This window comes from Physeter macrocephalus, chromosome 9 (genome assembly GCF_002837175.3).
Source record: "Physeter macrocephalus isolate SW-GA chromosome 9, ASM283717v5, whole genome shotgun sequence".
In the NCBI taxonomy this organism is placed as follows: domain Eukaryota; kingdom Metazoa; phylum Chordata; class Mammalia; order Artiodactyla; family Physeteridae; genus Physeter; species Physeter macrocephalus.
In genome coordinates, this window is record NC_041222.1 from 3,429,564 (window position 1) to 3,453,889 (window position 24,326).

At 45.1% G+C, this 24,326-nt stretch overlaps 1 protein-coding gene across 9 annotated transcripts in view; it reads left to right on the forward strand.

Annotated features, from left to right (window-relative positions):
- DENND1A (DENN domain containing 1A) overlaps window positions 1-24,326 on the forward strand; it is a 547,848-nt gene that overhangs the window by 473,510 nt on the left and 50,012 nt on the right. For all 9 annotated transcript variants that reach the window (XM_028493529.2, XM_028493534.2, XM_028493531.2 and 6 more), the window contains 6 exons: window positions 7,709-7,813; window positions 8,172-8,259; window positions 10,189-10,229; window positions 12,486-12,557; window positions 13,774-13,830; window positions 22,065-22,196. In XM_028493529.2, the coding sequence (XP_028349330.1) occupies window positions 7,709-7,813; window positions 8,172-8,259; window positions 10,189-10,229; window positions 12,486-12,557; window positions 13,774-13,830; window positions 22,065-22,196 (495 nt within the window). The remainder of the gene's footprint in view (window positions 1-7,708; window positions 7,814-8,171; window positions 8,260-10,188; window positions 10,230-12,485; window positions 12,558-13,773; window positions 13,831-22,064; window positions 22,197-24,326) is intronic.

Below are 24,326 nucleotides of genomic sequence, written 5' to 3' on the forward strand. Positions count from 1 at the left end.
AAAAACAAATATCGTATATTAACGCATATATGTGGAACCTAGAAAAATGGTACAGATGAACCGGTTTGCAGGGCAGAAATAGAGACACAGATGTAGAGAACAAACATATGGACATCAAGGGGGGAGAGTGGCTGGGGGGTTGGTGGTGTGATGAATTGGGAGACTGGGATTGACATGTATACACTGATGTGTATAAAATGGATAACTAATAAGAACCTGCCGTATAAAAAAAATAAATAAACAAAATGCAGTTGGGTTAGGACTGCTGTGATAAATGGGGCCAGATTCTCTGGCTTTCTTTATAATATTTCTTTATTCTTAAATTTTTTAAAATGAGTGTTGATTGGTCTGGGTGCTGTGCTGGTCACTTTCACCTACACCCGTGGTTCTCAATGTTGGCTACGTTAGAGTCACCTGGGGAGTTTTAGAAACTACTGAAAAAGTGCCCTGGGTGATTCTAATGCACGGCCAAGGTTGAGTATTGCTAAATCCGCGCTCACATTCATCCCTGGTTAACCCCCCAGCTATCCCCATGTGGCAGGTGGTGAGAATGGGGATCTGAGAGGTGCAGCCGTTTGCATACAGGGGCGGAGCTGGGACTGGTACCCTGCTCTGTGTCCCACTCCCCCATCTGCCTCTTCCTGGAGTGACTTAGCTGTTGTCCGTCTCATGCCAGCCGCGGGGAGTAGATCAGAGCCTCCAGGAGTCTGCAGTGGGCTGGGAGTGGCCGGCAGGCACAGGTGGTGTTGGTGTGGAGGCTTGGAGGAGGAACGGGGGGCCCTCTTCACCTGAGGGCATCAGGTAAGGTTCTCACAGGAAGTAACGTGAAGAAGGAAGCCAGAGGAGTGAGGGTGTGTAAAGTGGTTGGGGGGTGATCGACAGTCCAGAATTTCTGGAAGGGAATGAGTTATGTGGAGAAAAGGTGGACAGCGTCGTAAGCAAAAAAACATCAGCTGGGGAATGTCACGAAGAGCCTTGAGTGTCATGCTCAGGAGTTTAGAAACCCCACCTCCATCAACCCACAAACCTGCCTGAAGCTGTTCTATGCTGCCCAGTCAGATGGCAAACAGAGTCAATAACCAGAGTTCCTACGGGGTATTAGCCTCTGAAGGGAGAGGGGTGAAGAGAAATGTGAGACCAGGTGGGCCTCACTGGTGTATGGTGTGCGACCGGGGCCCCACGCTCAGAACGGCCCGTGCCTGGTTTATGCTCTGCTGTCACCGTCTCGAAATTCTTAGTAATTTCACCTTCAAACTTGTGCTTTGTGAATGAAGTCCATGGGACAGTGGAGCATGTGCAGGACCAGAGGAGATCTGCACAGACACCCTCCTAGGAGCCTTGCCTTCCTACTCTCACAGAGCTGCTCCAGCCCACCCAGCGTGAGTGGAGCTCACTTGCAGGGTAAGCGCGTCAGTGTCTGTGGCCGAGGCACGGGACACTCACAGCCCCCAGAGGCCTCACTCTGCGTCAGAACCAGAACTTCTTCACACTGAGAGAAGGTAGTGGTGTTCTAGGAAGCACCAATGACCACGGAAACCTATCACATTCCTTACTCATCCTTGTGTTAGCCAACCGCTTCTTGCAAAAATGATGACATGGAAGGAGAGGAAAAGGTGGAGCAACCATGGTCCCTTTTCCTTTCTCATCAGTAAGCCGAAGACAGAGAGTGTTAATAAAATGTGCGTATATCAAGAACTGAAATAAAAACAGTTGAGTTAGTTTTGCGCAGCATTTCCGCTGTCTGGTAAGAACAAAATACAAATGCATATATGATTTACAAAATACGATTCCACGTATGTTAGCGTTCAGAACTGGCATTGCACGATACAAAGCTGAACAATAAAAGCTATGCTAATAATTTAAATTCTTATATTTTCTTTACATGGAATGACATTAAATAGCAAACTTAAAAAACACCATAAAGGGTCTAGAAAGAGACCATAAAAAAAGAAAAAAGCTTCATATTTTAGTACTGAACAGTGCTTTTTTCCTGCATATTCGTTTTGCACTGGGTCCCCTAAATTATGTTACCAGCCTCAGTAAAACTCAATCTCTGCCCTCAAGAAATGGTTATTTGTGCAAAATTTATTTGCTGTCATCTGTCTTAATCTTCTAAGCAACCCTAAGAGGTAGGCCAGCCTTGAGTAATTGTCACAGATGAGGGAAGACAAGTTACTTGAGACCACGTGGCCAGTATCATCAGAGTCCAGGTTCAAGTCCAGGTCTTTCTGACCCCAAGACATGTTCTCTCCCCACCATGTTGTGTTACCTCAAATGGATCAGAGTTCTTTTTAAATTTTTTTAAAGATGGCTTTACCCAAAAAAAAACAAAACCAGCCCTCTGGTGTGCCAGTTGTCACGCTGTACTGTACTTATTTGTTCCCTGAAGTAGGCAAGATTCCTTGGTAACAGGAGCTTTTCTTTTTTATTTTTGTTACGGAAAATTCAAATATATACAAAATAAATAAACTATGTATCCACTGCCCAGCTTCTACAACTATAAACATTCTATCATTTAAAAAATTTTTAATTATGGTAAAATGTACATAACATAAATTTTACCACTTTAACCATTTTTAGGCAGACAGCTCAGTGGCATGAAGCACATTCACACTGTTGTGCAACCATCGCCACCATCCATCTCTAGAACTTTTTTCATCTTGCAAAACTGAAAGTCTGTACCCTTTCAGCAACAGCTCCCCGTCTCTCCCGCCAGCCCCTGGCAACCACCATTCTACTTTCGGTCCCTATGAAGTTGACAACTCTAGAGATAAGTGGCATCAGACAGTATTTGCCCTTTTGTTGCTGGCTTATTTCACTTAGCGTAATGCCTTCAAGTTTCATTCATATTGTAGCATGTGCCATAAATTCCTTCCTTTTGAAGGCTGAATAATATTTCATTATATGTATATTTTGTTTATCCATTCATCTGTAGACATTTGGATTGCATCCATCATTTGGCTTTTGTGAATAATGCTGCTATAAACATAACATTCTGCCATTCTTGTATCATCTATACATACCTTCATCTACTCCCCACCCCTCATTTGATTATTGGTATTACTTGTAGGAACTGTATTTTATTCATCTTTGTATTCCCCTCACTCAGAGCCTGGCACACAATAGGTGTTTTAAAAATGTTTGGATGGGGCTTCCCTGGTGGCGCAGTGGTTGCGCGTCCGCCTGCCGATGCAGGGGAACCGGGTTCGCGCCCCGGTTTGGGAGGATCCCACATGCCGCGGAGCGGCTGGGCCCGTGAGCCATGGCCGCTGAGCCTGCGCGTCCAGAGCCTGTGCTCCGCAACGGGAGAGACCACAACAGTGTGAGGCCCCCGTACCACAAAAAAAAAAAAATGTTTGGATGGATGACTCTTCCAAAATTATCATTTTTTTAAAATTTAAGCAAGGTCCATAAAGAGTGGACACCTCCTTTTTTCCTTAGAATTTCCGGGTAAATGTGCACATAAAATTTCGATAAAAATTAAATTTGTGAAGGAAAATAAGAATTTGATACTTTGAGTATGGATCAACAGAACAAGGAAAGATGCTAAAGAATCTGATGGGAGATTTTATTTTTATACCAGTACCCACAATGCTGTGGATAAAAGCCATTTATTTCTGGAAGTATCAAAAACCTTTGGAATCACCGGCTTCACCTGTTAACATAGATGGACTCATTAATAATGGAATTTCCAGTTAATTCCATGTGTCAAGAAGATAATCCAAGAGTAAAACTTGTCTTTCTATAACAAAGCCCTTGATAGGGTTAAGCAGCTGTGTTTAACTGTCCTTCAGGTCATAGATGGAAAACTCTACTAATGCGATCTGAGCTTGAACGCTCACGCACACGGCCTGACTTGCCTGAATTAACGTCGCTATCAGTCAGTAACCCCAGCGCCTAGAGTGTCGCCCCAGAAGACAAAAGGTTTAATCAGCCTAACAGGAGAACTAAATCGGCACTTCTTGTAAAGGAGGGAATTAACGAGACACCTTACCTTCTCCCCTCCGCTGCAGAGAGCAGAGTGGGGGCAGCCATTTCAACCGCAGGAGGAGGTGGACAAGTGGGTGCAAATGGTTAGGTGTCCAGTTGGTTCCATGACAGAAGGAGCCTTCACAACGGCCCGCCTACTCCCTCCCGGGAGTTGTTTGTCTCTGAGGGGCTGGTGCTCTGAGTGTCCACTAGGAGAACATGAGGGGCTCCCACTTTAAAGAGAATGCTTGTGCTCCCCAGCAGGTGTCCAAGAGCAAACAAAACTGAGGCCTCAGAGAAAACCCAAGTCTATAGCAGACCATGCATGAGATGGCTGAGCTTTGGAGGCCACCTTGTATTAAACCCCGACTCTGCCATGTGTGGGTCATGTGACCTCAGGCAAGGTACCCTACCTGCTGTTCTGTAAGGATCAGGTGAACCGCGATTATCGTCATTTCCTTAGAAGGTGAGTAGTGCAGGGGAACGCGCCCTCTGTGCCTACTGCCGGTCAGACCTTTATACATGACTCTGAGTGACAGTGCAGGGTTAGGGTAGAACAGTTGCCCTGAATGGATGGGAACGGTTCACCTAACGTATTCACCCTTCCAGACTCCACTGAACGTGCCGACTTCTCCTCATATGTTCGCACCTGCTGCCCTGCAAGGACCAGCCTTTTCCTCTCTGACTCCAGTGCATATTTTGCCACCCACCCCAGCAGCACGACACTGTAGGCAGTACTTGTTTCCATGTCCAACTGACACTGCTGATATTGTTCTTTAAGCTCTCTGTGGAAAAAGCCCCCATTGTCAACGTTTCCCCTGAGTCTTTCCCATCCGTGCCCATGTCCTTCTGTTCGTTTTTGTGGCACAGACATCTGACCAGGGGATGTCATCTCCAATAAGTAGACAACAGGCCCCAAAATGTTCTTGTCTCCCCAAAGATGAGATTCTTTCTGCTCTCCTACAGCTAAAGCCTGCCTCAGGCTACTCTTCCATGCAAATTTGGTTGCAAACTCTCTTGAATTTATTGGTCCCTCGGCAGATTTCTCCTTCCTGGCAACACTGGGCCAATGCTAACAGCTCCAACGAGCATTTCCTCTGAGCGCCTCTAAACTCCCTGGACATAAGCGTCACTCAGCCTGGCCTCGTACTCTGAGACCTCTCCACCATCAGACTAGGCGGTGTCTGAGCCACACGTAGATCACAGGGCTTCTGTGACAGGAACCAGGCCAAGCACATTCTGCAATTCTTTAACCAACATCCTCGAGCTTCTACCTGGGGGCTGGGCGCTGCAGTGTCCCCAGGGAGTATAGTGATGCATCCAGCAGGGCCTCAGCCCTCTCGAGCTTCTGGTCACAGGGACACCAGTGAAGATTACCCAGTACCCAGGGTGCGCAAGGCACTGTGGGAGCACTGAGCAGGGGTAAGTGACTGCTGCACAGAGGCCTGTGTTTAAAGCATGATAGTCCAGGTGGAAGGAGTAGAACTGGCAAAAGCACGGAAGAAAGTGGGAAAGGACATGGCCTGTGATTCGGAGATACATCTGAAGCATAAGGCGTACGGGGGAGCATAGGAAAGTGACACAAAAGGACTCTGGAAAAGCAAGGACTCTCTCAGCTTAGGAAAGGTTTGTTTGCCTGACTAAGGAGCAAGGACTTGTTCTTTCCTCCCCCACACAGGAGCTCGTGTGTGTGACACGTGCTGTTAGACAAACGGGGACTGTTCCTGCCCCCATGAAGCTTATAGTCTAGTGCAAGAATTAAATAATCACACAAATGTAACATCTCCACAATCAAAGTTCTTGAGTAGGATAGTGACATGATCCAATTTGCATTTTAGAAATCACTCTGGCCAGAAGGATTGAAGTGGATGGGGAGGAACGAAACAAGAGAGGGACATAAAGTTGAACGTCCACCATGGCAGTCAGGCCCGTACCAAGGGGTAAGAGAGCAGGGGACAGACAGATGAGACGTTGCAGTGGGAAAATGGGAAAGACTAGGGAATTGATAGGTCTGCTGTGAGTAGCTATGGATAATGATAACTTCAGAAAGAAAAAAAGATTTAGAGTGCAGTCCAGATGGGATAGTAATTGGGAGTTTTGGCCATTCTGAGTTTGAGGTTCTAGTGGGCCATCCAGGTGGGGATTGAGACATATGGGTTTGGAACAAGAGACGTCTGAGCTAACAGTGTTTATTAGGAGTGATCAGTGTATGGGTGACACTGTGCTCGTGGATGAGACCTCCTGGAGAGAGAACTAATTGCCCTGCTGTGGTTCCAAGAGTGAGGAGCAAAACTTCCAGGCCACAGGAATGGAGTTCCAGGTGGGCTTCTGTTGGCTCTCACCAGCTGATCTTTCCACTGTTCAGCAAGGAAGGTATAAATCCATGCCAAAGTAATAAATGTCATGAAAACTCTTTTTTCCTGAGGAACTGGTGTGTGTTTTTTCCTCATAGACAATATAACATTTGCATTGTTCCCTTCTTGCTTCGGTGGCAGCCAGGAAGCTCAGAGCTAATTTTGCAACTGAATTTTAGAAACCATATAGGACCTGCATATCCAGATACTATTTTCCCAAATAAATACATTTTACATATTTATGTATTCTCCAGCACTGATTTTTTTTCTTTGTTTTAGGTGCTCATGTAAGCTGCCTCAGATCCTTTGTAAAATTAGGTGGGGTGTAACTGTATAAAAATAAATATTCCCCTCACCCTAGTATTTTAGGGTCATCCTTATCACCCTTGAGCAGTAGGTCTGCCCAGTTGCTGAGCTAATATTGGCTGGATTTAAGCAGGAGGGACTCTTGGAATTTACAGCCGCTACATAGTAACTTTAACACTCACCTAACTCATTAAAGCAGGATAAAAGTAGAGCTTCAAACATCTGTGTTTGCCACCAAGTCTGTGAAGAGAGAGGTACCTTTAATTTAGTTCAACATGTAAAAATCTGATCTTTCAGAATTGAGAATACACTGTTGAAATTAAAGACTTGTCTGTGTAGATGAGTACTCCAAATACCTTCAAAGAAGGAGTGAGGTGCTGACTACAAAGATGGGTGGTTTTTTAAGCTTAGGGTGTCTTTTCTTGACTCATAAAATGTAGTCCTCATCAAGCAGCATAAGCACAAAGTTGACTGAATGATAAATCTTATTTTTGATCATCCCTGGTTTTTAATATAATTAATTATTTTAAAATTATAACTCGCTACTGGTTAAGCTCACTCTGTAAATGGTTTCCACACTGTGTTCCATGGCTGGTGCCTTAGGGACTGCAAAGGTGCAAGTGGGGGGCGGCCTCCATCCCTGCCCCCAGCCCTCCCAGAGCAGCTGGGCTGTTGAAGGCGGCAGGGCTCCTGCCTAAGGTGCTGTCCCAAGAAAGGGTTCCTCTCCTAAAAGTGAAAAGAAGAGTTTGGAAACCATCCCCCCGAAGGGCGCATCCCACTAACTTGCTGTTGGGGTATGCCTGTGGCTAATATGGAAGGGGCCGGGGCGGGGTTTGGAATCCTGCCTTTGGTTCCCACCCTGCCTCTTACCCTGCGACCTTGGGAGATGTCTTTTCCTCTCTGAAATAACTTCCTCATCCATAGAGTAGAATGCCATCGAGCATAACAGCCACTTCACAGGTAAGTGAGGATTAGATAAATCAGCAGATATAGAAGCGCCACCTAACAGAGTTCACGCACTGATCTCTCTCACTCCATCCCTCTAACCCTCCTTTCCCCGTCTCATCTCTGTCTCCCAGGAGGAGCCAATCACCTTTTGCGAGGAAGCCTTCGTGTCCCACTATCGCTCCGGAGCCATGAGGCAGTTCCTGCAGAACGCCACACAGCTGCAGCTCTTCAAACAGGTGCCCGGCACCCTCGCCTGTTCTGCACCTGGGTCCCTGGTGGGGTTTCTGCAGCTGCCTCCATTCTAAGCACTGAGGCTGCAGGCATGGGTGGAACTCAGGCTTCAGCCCAGAGAGGAGGGAGATTGGGTGAGAAGGGAGCTCAGCCACCAGACGGAGCCTTTGCAAATATGCCGTGCAGTTTTATAAGTTATCATAAACACGCAGTGAGTTTTTCAGAAACTCGCCTTTTTAAGCTCACAATTCCAAAGACCCTTTCCTGTCTTAGTTCTTTGGTCATCTGCTAAGGAGCTCAGCTGAACATCCTTTCCCTGTTCCTTTGTACTAGCTGTTATGCTTTTGTTCTTTCTTTGTATAGTTTATCGATGGTAGATTAGACCTTCTCAATTCCGGTGAGGGCTTCAGTGATGTTTTTGAAGAGGAGATCAACATGGGCGAGTATGCTGGTGAGGGCATTTCGTTTTTCTTTCTGAGCTGTGGGCTGTCTGTGGGATTGGGGTGTGTTCGCTAAGAGTGGCAATGACTTCTTTTTTCCTTCACTGGGGATTAGAGAGACTGATTTCAACCTTGGCCTTGAAGTGTTGGAATTCCTTTTCACGTTCTGATGAGAGGCACATTGGCCCATCTGAAGTCCTCCGTCCTGGGGTCACTTGCTTCTCCTGGGTGGGCGAAGTCTAGGTAACGTAGTGGCCTGCACGATGCAGTGGAAAGCACATGAGGAATCGAATTAGGAGACCAGGATTCACTTCCCAGCAGTGAGAACTTTGTCGAGTCATTTCACCTCTTTCAGCTGAAGTGTTCTTATCTGTGCACGGAGTGGTAACAGTGCCTACCTCACAGGAGTCCTGTTGAGGTTAAATCAGAGACCCCAAGGAAAGGTTTGTGCAGTCGCCCAGGACAGACCCTGGCAGAGGATCGCGGCTTAGTAGATGTTTCTTTAAAATGTGATGATCATCGCGGGTGCCCTGTCTCTGCAGGCCTTTAGAACCAGAGGAATCATCCTCTCATTTTTCAAAGGAAGCATCTGAGGCCCAGAGAAATGTTAGTGGCTGACCTTGCCTCCTGAATCCCAATCTGACTGCCTTTCCAAGACCCAAAGCCTAAGTCTCTGTCAGCAAAGTAAAACTAAATGCAAAACAATAATAATCACGCTACTAGCCCCCTCTTATTGTTGGGCGTGTGTCTGGTCTCAACTGTGCTGATAATCCAACTGGCAGTCCATAAACTCATAGAGCCAGGTGTGATCTCACCTACAGACCCCTTTGTCAGGCCCTACCAGCCTGTGCTGCATGGAGAGCACAGTAATCAATAAAACCGGTGTGTGAGTCGTTGATGAGCATTTCCTGGACATCTGCTGTGTCCACAGCCCTGTACAGTAAGAATGGGGGGCCCAGTTCTGCCCTCAGGGAACTTTTAGACTGATTGGAGAAAGCTCATAACTAAAGACAAATACAGAGTAAGCCAGGAAAAGGAGCAGACACGGGGTTTTGTGCAGGTAGAATAGGGCTCCGTTAATGCTCACTCTGTAACATGAGAGCTTCACAAAGGAGGCGGGTTTTGAGTAGCGTTCTAACAGTTGAATATGGGTTCTGGGGAGAAGACAAGCTTTATGTGTTGCTAAACTAAGTCTAGTCATTCGGACTCCTAGAAAAGCTGTCTGCTGATAAGACCTCCTTATCCCACCAGATAAAATGAATCAATTCCCCACAGCACCTCCTTTTTCTTTCCCTGTCACTGCTTAAGCATGAGAAGGGCCGAGGGTGTGTCCAGCAGTGTGCTTACACTGGACACACAGCCCTGTGGTTCCTGCCCTGGCGTGGCTCACAGAACATTAGAGAACGTGGACCTCTGAATGGGTGTTACCTATTCTAGAGGGCTGTTGAGAGGAAGGAGTAAGAGAAACGTACAGAGGAAATGACTGAGCTGGTCCCTGAGTGTGCGCAGCAGAGAGAGCAGGGAACGGTGGCCAGGCAAGGGGAACCGCATTTGCGAGGGCATGGACGGCTTGGAGGAGGTTTGGCCAGGGAGCCTGAGGTTGTGCAGGATGGTAGCACAGAATGGAGAGGCAGAGGGTGGGTAGTGCCAAGACAGGACAGGGGAAGAGAGGCAGGGTTGCTAAGGGGCCCGACCTCTGTCCGGTAGGCAAGGAGGAGGATTTGTGTTTGTACTCGGGGCACTGATAGGATCAGATCTCACTTTGAGAAGGAAAACCTGTGGCAGCAACTCCTTCAGGGAGTGGTGCATGGGAGCCTCCACGTGATTCTCCAGATTTTGAACTTTCCAAGTCCTGCATGCTGAAAGCAACCTGAGGAACTCCTGAGGGCATACACATGACTTCTTTAAATAACCAGCTTCTCTGCTTCCTCCTTCCCCAGGGAGCGATAAACTGTACCACCAGTGGCTCTCCACTGTCCGGGTAAGTGTCACCCCCGCAGAGCCACCTGGGCCCCTCCTTAGCCTCCTGGCAGCCCTCCTCTTCCCCTGCCACCCACAAGGCTGTCATTCGGCCCAGGGCACTCTCTTCTCCCAGCTGAAGATGCTTTTGTTGGTAAAGCCAGGCCGTTCTCATGCCAGGTGGAGAGTAGCAGGATGAGACTGTCCAAAGCCACCCCTCAGTGAGGATGATGAGAGGCCAGGAGAAGCTTCCTTGTCTCAGGAAGCAGGCCAAGGCGTGTTGAAAGGATGTTGCCATCTCAGAGCATTTTGGGGGGGTCTCCTTCTAGGGTCAGACCAACTGGGAACTCTTCATGGGAAAACCAAAAATTTGTCCCTCTTGCTGCTCTGAATATGTTTCACCACAAAGGCTCCTGAGAGGATGGAAAACGCATCACTGAGAGTTTTCACCCCCTCACTGTTGTTGTGAACAGTTTTTTATTGTGCTGGAAGCCAGGTGCTTAGGGCTTCAGAAGCCACTAAAGAATTCAGATGCTTGCCTTTCCTTTACGTGGGTTCATTAGTGAGTATGTACCAAAGGCCTTCTGTGTGCCGGGCGCCACGCTGGGTACCGGGGAGACAGTGGGAGCAGGACGCAGTCCCTGCCCTGGGGGAGCTCCCGGTCTTACTGGGGAGGCAGGCACGTAAACGGGCAACTCCAACATAGTGTGATAAGTGTTCTCTCCTGCTTGTGGGCCAAGTGCGCTACTGCCAAGGCGGGTCCCTTGGAAGTGGCTGCAGTTGGCCGAGAGTAAGCAATTCCTCAATGAAAGGCTTCTTTTGTTCGTCTCGTATGGCCAAACACAGCACTTGGCAAATCACAGACAAGCAATAAGGACTTGTTGATTGATTGATAAAGGGAGTTTTAATACTCTAAAGGACCATTGAAATAGGATACTGAGTAATTTTGGAAAGCAGTGTGGAATATATGAGTAGGTGAAAATTTCCTATTATCCTACAACAGAGAATGCTTTCTAGGTCAAATTTTGAAGTTTTTAATTAAAGCTCAAATTTTCTAATACAGGCAGTTACCAAAAATTGTGCCAAAAGTTAATCCTAATAATTACATAGCGTATCTTACTCTGTTGTACGTGCACTGGATCAGGTCTCTCTCTCCATTCAAATCAGTTGGAATTACCACAGATCTGATTATGTGATGCATTTGGTTAAAAATCTTCTGGAGTGTGGACTCCTTGTGCTGGCCCTCCAGGGGCTGTCCCTAGAATGTTCTTATCCTTCCTCTCCCCACCATGAGCTCCTACTCATCCTTCATGGACCAAATAGTTCATCCTCTAAAGCCTTCTCCGCCCTTCCACACAGTGAGCTGCCACCACCCTCCTTGTGCACACGGCCAGTGCGGCTCTCACCATCTTGGGTTGCACTTGTTTACCCCCCAGACTGGAGGTCTTTGAAGGCAGAGACCGGTCCTCCAGTGGCTCGGTACCCTCAGAGCCTAAGCCAGGACGTCCCCACAGTGAGCCCTCACAAAAACATCTAGAGCCTGTGCGCTTCATATACATTCATTGCCTCCTCTGTGTACTGGGAAAGCCTTCCCTCCTCCTTTTGCTCCCCTGCTGTCCTGAAAAAACAGAGCCAAAGAATCGGTATGTTGGATTTATACTAAAGTATAAACAATGAACATCTATGGCTATTCATTCTTTCCCTTTGTCAAGATGTACATGTTAGGGAGGCAGCCTACCAGAGTGATTTTTAAAAAACAACACAGAAAACCAGGGTGAGGAAAGAAGGGTTCATGGCTTAAGGTAGCCACAGTAGCCAGATAATCTTGCCTAAGTGGGCCCCCAGTTTCCTGCCCTGGCTCGGTGTTAGTTAGTTAGAGTCCATTGTTATTAAACTTACCTTAATGTTGCCCATGGTAACTGGAATTTCTTGAGAAGCTGTAGATTACTCTGAGGAAACCCTTGCCTCAGAGAGCCTGTGATGAGCTTTCCTCCCAGCCAGCAGACAGGTGCCAAGCAAAATACTGAGCCTGGGGTCCCCCCTGCTCAGCTAGTTTATCGCCGTCCTCATTCCCCAGCCGCTCCCATACCCGCCCCCATAGGGATTCCGCCGTGGCCGTAACTTAATTGCCCGGGACCAGTCACCATCTAGGGCTGTTTCTCTAATTAAGTTACACACTTTTGAAATGTGGCTTAACTTGATTAAAGAGAAGAGGCCTTTGTTGGTGTTGGCCTACTATATCTTCAGTCCAAATTGCTAACTGGCGTTTTTATTATAGAAAGGAAGTGGAGCGATTCTGAATACTGTAAAAACGAAAGCAAACCCAGCCATGAAGACTGTCTATAAGTTCGTAAGTACTGGTCTTGGTCTCAGGATCCAAACAAATCTGTTCCTTAGCATGACGAAACTCTTAAATAGACCTGATCCTATGTTGCAGAGATGATTCGGGGGCTGCTGTGTTATTTCCTAAAGCTCTCAATGCTCTTAGAATTATTTGGCATTGATGTTTTATGACCAGGTCAGTGACATTTTTAATTTAAAATGTTTCTACACACAGTTGCTGCAATAGAGAAATGGGAGGCTACTGGTTTTAGCTTTTAAAATGTAGACAGGGTGGCTAAAATTCAGGCTGCTCCACGCCTGCATCCCTGAGAACCAGAGGTGGTGGTCTGTCAGGTGTTCTGGCAGACCTTTCCTACGCGTATCCTTGTTATAATGTTAGAATAAAGCAGCTCCTTTACAGGTTACTGAAGAGTGCTCGTGGTGGGACACACCCCCGAATTTTTGTCCCAAATTCTTCACCATCTCTCTCATCACTGCCCTATAGGAAATGCATTGTTTGTGAAGCTCGTGCCCACAGCAGAGTGAAAATAAGAGAACACACCAGTTCCCGATGCTCCATCTTTTACGGGCCTCAAGTATTTTTTCTCATGATTTCTCTTGCTTGCTAATTTGACTCTGAGCCACTTAACTGGGGTGGTTTTGTTTTATTTCCATTTTTAATTTTGTTAGTCCTTTCTGTGCTTAAATTGTAGCTATTTTAATGGGGCCGGTGGCTGCCAAGAGAACCACACAGGTCTTAGAATGACAGAAAATAAAAGCCAGGGTGTCTGCCGAAATGAGATTTAAGAAATGACACCAGAGAAACCCAGCGATGTGTCTGTTCAGCCTGGGCAGAAAATTGGTCCTGAGGCCCTGCCCTGGTGAAGTGTAATAGATATTCTGAATCTTGCAGCTGAAGAAGCTGCTGCTCTCCTCTTACTGGTAGCTGTCACCAGGCTGCGGAGATAAATAATTACAGAGAGCAGAAGGGCTTCAGAGGGGGAAAAAAATCAGTCCCATCAAAATGCAGAAAATAAAATCTCTGTAGCCTCTTTAAGGGATTTTTTTTTTAACCTTTCAACATTGTATTTGTTTGCGTAGCCATTATGTTTTCAACTTGATGATCCCATTTTTCCTTCCTTTTTCTAGTAATCAGAGAAGGTGATTCACGATGGACTGAAATCAAGCATAGTCCCTGCTGGAAACAGAGAGGGAATCTTAACTTAAATTAATTTTTCATGCAGGCAAAAGATCATGCAAAAATGGGAATAAAAGAGGTGAAAAACCGCTTGAAGCAAAAGGTACTTGAAGTTCTTATTCAAAATGTATAAGCACCATGTATGAAATGCGTGGCCACAAAAAAGTACGATGTGATCAATAGAGGCTGTTTGATACAGTGTTGTTAGCACACTTCAAAATGCATTACCAGCTGTCCGGGAGTTTTCACACTGTTATAAATATTCACAGACAAAAAACTGTCTTCAAATAACATTAAGACTGGCTTAAACCCACAAAGGCAAGCAAGTTCAGAGTTACCACTGTCAGTCTGTCCCCTGCCCGCCCCACCGGGCCTGAGCTTCACCAGGGTCCATACAAATTGGCTCGGGCTCCCCATCCCGGCACCACCACCTCCTATAGCTGACCTCTGCCCTGGGGCTGATTGTAACCAAAACCAAGAAGCATCTCCAGGGAAATGACTGCCGTGGTTCTGGCATGCACGTGGCCACCACACAGAACAGGGCACAGAGGGTGGGTTTGAGGAGGACACTTCGGGCTCTGCTTACAGTTCATGTGTGAGACTCAGAGGGTCAGGGAGAGGCTCTGATTGTCTTCTTGGACCATCAGTAAAATCGTATAAAATCATACAAACTACATCCTGACTAAGAGTCCCCCTACCTGATTCTCTGGACTTGTACAGAGAGGTTCATATAACAGAGAGGGCATCTTTATATTGTTATGAATATCATCACCATTAATAGCATTGCCAACCTTCATTAAGCACTTTCTAAGGATGGTCCAGGCCAGGAGCTTTCAGATTTAATCCATAGAACAACACTGGGGGGTATTATTCTCATTTCATGTGTAAGGGGACCACAGTTCAAAGGTGGAGAATTTGCCCAAGGTCATGCTGTTCGAGCCTGGCAGAGCTGGGATTCGATTCCAGATCCATCTACCTCAGTGTTTGCTCTTACCACTATAGTATTTCATACTGCCTTCCTGAGACAAGTGTTTTGTTTTCCAAAAGGTGTTTGAAACCACTTATTTCATTATTCCCAAACCCCCGAAATTTACCAGGCTAATAAGGGCCTTTGCCTATCTCGGCAGTTTTTTAAAAATTGGAAGCAGTTTTAATTTTAGGAAGTCAGAAAGGACCTCTCATTAACTTGAAATGGTCAAAGGAATTGATTCCTTAACTTTAATTGCAAAATAATTTGTTCTAAGAGTCAAATGCTTAGTTTCAGCTGAGAGTGAATTTTTAGCAGCTGAGATTCAAGTCCTGAAATTAAAATCTTGCTAATGTAAATTCACATAGACCTTAACTGTGGTCTGTTGCACCCTGCCAGAGACTGGCAGGTGGAATTCTTTACTTGGATGTTATTTAAGTCCCTAAATATACCTTTTTATCTCCTATCCCAGTCACATGTAACTGAATTGGACTGCTGATATAAAATGCAGGGGCAGGGAGGGCGGAGCTCTCACCAGGTTTTCCCTCCTTGATAACTGCATCGGGCTAGTATTAGAATAGAACCTGAAGTAAGCACAGAAAGGGTCCCTCCTCAAGCAGAGGACACGTGTGCCTCCTTGGTGAGATCCGCTCTCTGCAGGCCATTGCCTCCCTCCTCGTATGCGTAAGCATCGGGCCTTAAGAAAATCCCCTTTTTATGATACGTAACATTTCTGCAAATAACCAGTTAAGCTCAGGTTTTTGATGTTGTTCAAAGGTTCACTTAAACAATCTAGATTACTCTCCTTCACGCCATCTCCCTTTCCTTTCTTTGACGGCATCTGAGGCAGAGCCTTTTCTCCCCTTCTCCTCTTCCCCTGCCAGTCTTTTCAGGAATAGCTTCAGGAGATAATGTTCTATAGAGAGTGTCAGTACATTTCAGGTGACACAAATGGTGAAGGCATTTCATAGAAATGTGGCTTGTCACCATCGGACTGTTGACAGATCTATTAGTGCACACTTTTCAATTTTCACTTTTCCCCCCCTTCGGTTTTACAGATTTCTTCAGACTTCTTATTTTGCAGTTGTTCTTGGAAGAGCTATTTTGTAATTGAAACTCTAGCATTGTTTGGGACAGATGGGACCAGGTCTTCCACAGTGCTGCAGCTCCCTTTCCTGAGCTAATTTAGGATTTGGCTTTGTCTGACCTCTCTCAGTGTGGTAGAAAATATTTCCTTGGCTTTTTTGTTCCCCTCCTCTGCCCCTTCCCCTTTACGTGGCAACATATCTGTGTGGCTCCCTAGATGCATCCAATACAGACATCTCAAGTTTGGTTTCTGTTATGAAATTGAGGCAATTCCCAACAAAGACCCAATTTTCAAATGTACTGGGTTGCCACCTGGCCTCCTCTAACTCTGCATAGCAATGGTGACCCCTCAGGTATAATCAAGAACCCAACCTTGCCCTCTTCACTCTCGCCTTGGGTTTGAATTGCAAATAGAAAATGTGGGGCTGACCTGTGGAGAGGTCACCATGGTGTGTGGAGGGTCCATCTCTAATACGACTGAGCAGGGCCCCTTCTCCATCCCTCGTTCATTTGTGCTGCAGACTTTCAAAAGCATCTGAAAGAGGCGCTTTCAGGGTATCCGTGTGACCATTGGCAAATAATTGTTAATAGAGACTGTAGTGTGGCTTTATTCCATACCTGCTCTGCTTCAGCCCAACAACAAAAAAAGAAGGAGGGATAACACATTTCTCTGGATAAATGGAACAAGGTGGTCAAGTTCTTCTATAGCTTGGCCTTCTTTGAAGTTTAACTTGCTCAAAATTAGGAAGAAGAAGAAATGGCAAAGAATGCTACCCAGCCGTCGCTTTCTAAAGGGAGAATGCAGTGCTTTTGTCCAGAGCACCTCCCTGCCAGACCTGGCCTGCAGGAGGATGCTGTGTGGCTGGGCTTGCGGCTCTCAACAAATCGCATTCTATTGCAGCGCCGTACGCAGCTGGCACCAGAATGCCCTGTTTAAAAATCGGTGGCTGCACACACATTCTTTCTCACCTACGGGAAACGTTAAGATATTTACATAAGGATGTCATTCTTTTGCCTGTTGGGGAACCCCTAAAAAATTATCTTTTTTCTTCAGTATCAAAATCAAAATGACTGAATCAACTGTGTCCATTTCACAGCCCCCTTTTTTTTTTTTCGGCCACACCACGCAGCTTGCAGTATGTCAGTTGCCGGACCAGGGATTGAACCCGGGCCACAGCAGTTAAAGGGCCGACCGAGTCTTAACCATTGGACGACCAGAAAACTCCCTCACAGCCCTTTTTAAATCTTTGATCTTTTAAAGATAAATCGAGCTTGTTGATTTAGAGTCTGTGTGATTGAAAGGAGCAAACTCACAGTTGGGTCAGTGAAGGCTTGAGTTTCTGGCTAAACATTTCCTAGTGTATTGAAGAGAGTGAGGAAGCACGTGTAGGGCAGGGAGATCCCGGTAGACTCTTGTAGAACAGACGTTTTCACACCGTTATCACACAACTGTCAGCTCCCTGTCTCCGCTGCAACCTCAATCACAGACATTCCAACTCTGGATACTATTTCGATATCAATATTCATATTGTAATTTGCATTTGCTGTAGTGTGAAGTAGACTGGAAAAGAAGGGCACTGCACAAATCTGAACATGGAGACCAGCAAGCTGAGTCAGAGATGGGAGGCCTCGGCCTCACACCCACAGGAGGCTTTAAAGCTCCCCGCTGCAATGTGGAGTGGTGTTTAGGCTTCTGAGGCAGATGGATGAACCGAGTTCAGTGCTGGTTGTGTAGGATATTAACTGTGTGACCTTGAGTAAGTTGCTAGACCTCTCTGAACTTAGTTTTTCTCATTTGTAAAGTAGGGGAAATACAGATTTTTACTGGATTGTTGTAAGGATTAGAAGAGGTAATGGATTTAAACAGCAACACATAGTAGCCACTCGGCAAATGGGAGTTACCATCTGTCCTCTCACATCCCACACCTGGAGCAACCAATCTGCCCACACACCTGTGGGCACAAACCCTGAGAACATGGCTGGCGTGGGATTCCCTCCCTCTTGGTCCTCCACACAGCCACCAGAGTAGTCTTCCAGGCACCCTGCTCCCTACCTCCCCTGGGCCAGGAATGTTCTCCTCGAATCTCTGCCTCATGAAGTCACATCCTCAGCTCCTTCACCCCAGCTCCCACCCAAGGCCACACAGAGCCCCCTTCCTTCTCTGGGTTCCTGCCTCCAGACTTCTCCTGGGGACTCTGGCCCTGCCTTCTCCGCAGACAGGTGGAAATTAGATCCCAGTCATGATTTTTTATTCCAGCTTGGGGAAGGTGATACGAATTGGATTATTTTCTGACTCCTTTGCTTTACCAAGGGATGGGAACTAATAGTGTCCCAGCTCTGAGCCGAGCTGTGGAGGCTCCTGGGAAGAAATCGGCCGCCCTGCAGTGGCCTCTGATCTGCAGCTCTGTCTAGTGTCTTCCTCCTGTGTGACTCTTCAGGAAGGAACAGATTTACCCTTCCCACCAGATTCATGATTTGGGGTTTTTTTTTTTTTAATGACATTTTGAACATTTACAAATGAAAAACATGTTTATTGGAGAAAATTCAACAAATCAGGCAAGCAAAAAGAAAATAACCTCATTTTATAACCTGCATTTTCACTAACTCTATCCTGACCATTTCTCAGACCACTAAATGTTTCCTGCACATGTTGTTGTTTTAAATGGCTACATATAATTTTATCTGATGGACATACATACATTCATTAATCCCATTATTGGACACTTTAGTTCCCATTTTTTCTAGGCAAATGTCCTCATAGGTAAATCCATGTGGGAATTCTTAATTGTTTCATCCAGATAAATTTCTGGAAGTGGAATTAGTGGGCCAAAGGCCCTTTACCTCTTTTAGGGTTTTGATAGGAATTGCAGTTTGTGTTCCCACTAGAAGGGTATGAGAGTGCCCGTTTTCCCATACTCTTTGCTGATGGCATCTTAGTTAATTCTTAGAACACAATTTCTTTAATCATGAGTACCAAGAGTTGTGTTTTTGGATCCCTACAGTGTGTAAGGTCTCTACTGGTACCTACAGTAGAGGACATAAACGGGCCCTATTTCTTTCCTGACTAGGGCTCCTCCCACTCTGCTCTCTAGGACCCTGGGAGGAAGCAGCTGTCCTTCCCCAGGTGGAGGAAATAGTGAAGAAGTTAACAGACTGGTGGGGCGAGCCACTTTGTAAGAAGCCTTGGGCACCTTTGGCTCTTGTAACTAAAGAAAATTAGCGTGCAGCACTGCTTACTGATGCACAAGCACATGTGTATATTGGACACATTTGCCTTCCAGATGTTCAACAAAGATTCGTCAGAAAGCGTGTACTGTATTCCAGGCTCTGGGGCAGAGAACCCAAACCCCAAGGCATTCAGTCTATAGGAATAAGATAAGTGCGCAGATAGCACACAGCACGGCAGCTTAGGATCAGTGTGACAAAGGGGTTTCTGAGGACGAGGTCACATCTGATGATTTGCTGAGCACCTTCTCAACTCAGAATACCTTCTCTTGTGCTATTGTCATGGGTCGATATGGTATAAAAAATGCCAGAAATCACATTGCTCTGGGCTCCTCCACTTTCTAGCCGTGTAGCCTTGGGTAACTTGCCCTCTCTGAGCCCTGTTTCGACACCTATAAAAGAGCGATAATGCTATTTACCTTGTGGTTCTTCTGGAAACTAAGTGTGATAGTGAAGGTCAAGGGTCTGGAGAAGTGACTTCAAGTAGTAGACACTCAGCACAGGGAAGCTCTTCCTTTTAGATGGTGCTTTTTCCATTTTGCAGGGAATAAGGCTCTAACGTTCAATTTGTGCAGGACTTTGACATTTTTCAAAGCTTCCTCACATCTCATCTCATTTAACCCATTCTCTTAGTAGCTTTGAAGTTCGCCAAGCAGATGGTAGTCTCTCCGTTGCAAAAATAAAGTAATAGGTGCAGAGAGGTTGGGTGAATTGGAAAGATCAGACAGCTAGTTAATGGTAAAAACAAAACCTGAGAAATTTTTACTTAAAATTTTAACTTAAAAACTTAAACTAAGGCTTTTTTCCCAAAACTACCACAGACATTTTAAAAAATAGTTATCATCTTATAGTTTTCATTACTATCAATATTTTCCTTCTAGATTACCCTACTGCTTCATGTCTTTATTTTTTTCCCCAACCAGTCACACACACATGCAATATTTTTCCTGAACTAAAAGTGAATTTTTTTTTTTTTCTTGGCTGTTTGGCTTTACTCAACCTCTTACGTCTGTCCTCTTGGTGACCCCACTGGATCCAAAATGCCTCTTTTGCCCTTTGTTACTTTCTGACACAGAAGGAGCCCCTCCCCCTCTTTGTTCCACTTGACCTGAGCACCTTAGGGCAGCCCCTTTCCAAGAAAGCTGTTTCTAATTGGCTGGCGGCAACTTCTCTCATCACTGAGCCTCAGCCAGGCTAAGACTTGGGGGCCACGTGATGCAAGCCCTCCCCGCAAAACCAAGAGGTCACCATTTCCCTGTGTTGTTACCAAGCAGTGCAGAGACTCAGCTGGGTGTGTGGAGTTGAACATATAGAGAAGAGGGGTGGGGGAGGGATCCCTATCGTTTATTTGTTTTTATTATTAAAGTGTAGTTGATTTACTCCCTATAGTTTATTGAACACCTTATTAGTAGGTACTCAGTTATTATTATTGAGTACTGTATATAGGACACTATTGAGTAAAAATGTTCAAGACACGTATGTTGCTTAATCTCCTTTACTCCTCATAGCTGCCATAGCTCCGTTTTACAGATGAGGAGACTGAGGCTCAAAGATGTTACATGTGTTTCTTCCTTAATGCTTTATTATTTAGTAAGGGATCACTTTCCTCCATGTGTCACCATTCTCTCTATTTGACTGAGTAAGAACAACCAATTGTCTTTTATGTGCAGAATTTAATGAGTACTAAGGGTGTGTGTTTTGTTGACCAAAATGTGTATTTGTTTTTGCAATGAAAATAATTGGAAACTGTATTTATTATTTTATTCTAGCTGTTATTTTTACTTAGAAAAAAACAATGATTTAAATGTTTTTTACTTGTACATTTAATCTCTGCCTTGCTTAAATGAAGATTTAAGCAACTTTCATGACTTGAATAAAGCCATATGATCCATATTGCACAACTCGGCACCATCCATGTCCCAAAGAACCCATGGGTATAGTCAGCTGCCAGCGTTAGGCAAAGGAGTCATTACCTGCCTTTTGCACATTGGGATTTTTCTTTACCATAAAATTTGACTTCATTCATCACGAGCACAAATTAAATGTGAATTTCTGATTTTAAAAAAATGACATTGGCTCCCTAAATACTCTCCAGGTCATAGAATCCTAACTTAGACTTCAGTCTCTTTCTTCATTCTCTGCCAGAAAGACTAGGGCTAAGAAAGAGGGAGCAGAAACACATCATTTTCCCCAACAGTAACATCATCAGTAAACAAATGTGGAGAAAATGTCCACACTCACAAATAATCAAAGTAATGCAAATTAAAACAACAATGAGGTCTAATTTTTCACCTCTTAAATTAGCAATACATTTTTAAAACGATGAGGCTAACACGCACAGTGAAACTGATAACACATCCATTGCTGGTAGCTGGTGTAAATTGGAAAGCAGTTTGGTAGAATGAATATAAAGCCTTAAAAATGTTTATATCTTATGATCAAGCAGTTTCATTCCTGGGGATTTCTGTAAAAGAAATAATACAAAAGAAAGAAAGACTGCAGTGTTTATCACTGTGATGTTTAGAAAGTTAAAAAAAAAAAATTAGGAACAATCTAAATGCCCAATAGTAGTAAGAATGGTTTATTAAATTATTGAGTATCTGCTCAGTGAAATATTATGCATCCATTAAAATTATCATTCTAATGACTATGGAGCACCATGGAGATGCTTATTAGTAGAAAAAAACAGAATGTAAAACTATGCACGAACTATGATTGCAGGTAATTTTTAAATGTCCTTATGTGGACAGAGTGAATATTTAAAAATTAAAATAACCATGTAAGGTAGTAGGATGAAAGATTCCCCCCCACACACTATTGTGAATTATTATGTTATCTTTGTAATTTAATATGCATGATTTTGGTTTCTCTACTCCTTAAAAATCAAAGGGCCAAGTTAGCCTTCCGTTTCCTCCATCTTTAGCAGGGGGATAGGCTCAGAATGTCCCAGAGGGAGTTCCCTGGCAGGCCTCTTAGCGCTGGGGTTGGATGGAGCCCCTGTGCTCATGGCAGGGGTCATGACCCTGACACCAACCCCCCGACCGGGCTTCTCCCTGCAGGACATCACCGAGAATGGCTGTGTCCCCACCACAGAAGAGCAGCTGCCAAAGACTGCGCCGTCCCCACTGGTGGAGGCCAAGGACCCCAAGTTCCGAGAAGACCGGAGGCCAATCACGGTCCACTTTGGACAGGTATGTACCCTGGCCCTTCCGTCTGGGCTTTTTGTTATGTTTCAGCAGACGATATAGCACGTGTAACAGTTTTTCATTTCGGCTCTCTCTGGCAAAACAAAACAACTCCATGGAGTTTTGCACGTCTCAAAGGTTCGCTTGGTGCAAACATGTTTCAAAAAGGTGAATTTTCAGAAATTTTGAGGAGACAGCATGGCTCTGGTCATAAACCAGCTGAACTGTTGAATGAAGTCATTAAATGCAGCTGCTGCCTCCCCACTCCAAGGCACTCCGTTTAAGGTGCCTCTGTTAGCTAAGCATCTCATTAGAACACTTTAGCATCCCAGGCCCTTCTTTGCACCTTCAAATAAAAGGTAACAAGCAAAGTCTTAAAAAAAAAATCAATTAGGAGTTCTTTATTAATGTACTTCCTGAAAATCAATTCTGGGTGTCGTGCTTCTCAGAGTAAACACTCACGCTACTATTCTCATGATCCGATTCTGTAACCAACTGTTTTCAACCTGAGCGTTTAAAAATTGTCCAGTTGTTTGATTTTTTTCTCTTAAGTAAAACATATAGAAACTGAAAATTTTCTTATCCATTTCCTGTCAGTGGTTATATTTTTGGTTGAAAAAGGTGTATACCCTCCTCTACTCTTGAATTAACTCTCTTGATTAGCAAAAGTCATAATTTTTTTATTTGTGAGAAATGGCTCTGTTAGCAAGCTATGACTGTAACAAGAATTTGCAAGGTTATTCATTCTTAAATCACCTGATTCTTTAACCATTTATTAGATGAAGCATGATTAAAATAATCTTCATGGTTTTATCTTAAATATGATGCTATTTTATCACCTAAATGATCTAGAAGCATGCATTTAAAACGTTCCTGCTTTTAGCAGACATTTATCAAGTGCCTGCTATGTACCAGGCTTTGAGCTATTTAGAAATGAAGGGAACTAATGAAATTGTTGCTGTGGGTTATTATTGTGAGGGATGAGTTTGTTGAAACATAAGAATCTTCCTCTGTAATCGATATTTTTAGATAATACAGTCATACGTCTTAAACTTGGGGACATCCATCCCCCTTTTCTGATTTTACACTTAAAAGGGATGTTATAAAAATTGAAATGTAGCACAAGAAAGAGATGTCCACAGGGCAGTGCTCATCTGATTAATGATTATCTTCAAACTGCGTCAGTGTTTGCACCCCTGAGGAGCTGCCTCCTCCTGGGGCTCAGGCCCTGCTGGAGAAGTCTGCGCCCCAGTTCCCTGGCTGTGTTTGCTGAAAGCACAGCCTCGGGTCGTCGCCAGCATGGCATTCCAGAGCCAGCTTCCTGCTTTCCTTTGTCCTCATTCCTGCACACACTAACCTTCCCATGAAAAGAGCCCCTCTCTGGAGTTTGGAGCCCATTACAGAGAAAGAGGGGGCGGAGGGGGGGAGGGATTTCATGGTGTTAAACATTCCGTTTTCGAAACACAAAAAAGGAGGCCCTACTTGAAATGGAGAAAGACCTTCTTTCCATTTCAGCGAGGAGTAGAGATGCTTTAATGTCATTCCCAGCTAAATGCAGCATAAGAGCGTGTGTGCGCACGGGTGGGGGATAAACAATTAAAAAAGCCGCCCCAAACTCTGTTGAAATAAGAGCTGTCTGTGCCTTCACAGGTCTGTAAACTGGAGAGGATGAAAGTGGCTTTTTTTCCCCAGTTTGTCACTTCCCTCACGTGGCTGCCAGCATTATGCAAGTGTACAGGAAGGCAGGGTTTTTTTTAATGCATGCATGCGGATTAAGGTCAAGCCCCAAGTATCAGCCATGCAGCGGGCTCTCCCTTACAGCTGCAGCCGCAGAGCCTACCCACAGCCGCGAGATGCCTTAATTGAGACGTGCTGTCAAAGTGACAAACACATTTGCATACAGTCTACACTCTATTTATTTTCTCTGGAAAGGTCTACAGTCTGCTGTTGGTTGAACATTCTTAATCAGTTTGCTGTAAGTGAACTGCCAGCCAGCTCACTTGTGCCGGCCGCTTCTTCATTAGGTGACAGATTAGCTGCAGGGGGGATGGGCCACAGAAACCGCAGACCTCTTTCTTTTAACTCTTTCCAGCTTTGCCCTGGTACTAGCTTGTCCTTCAGTCCTTCCCTGGGCAC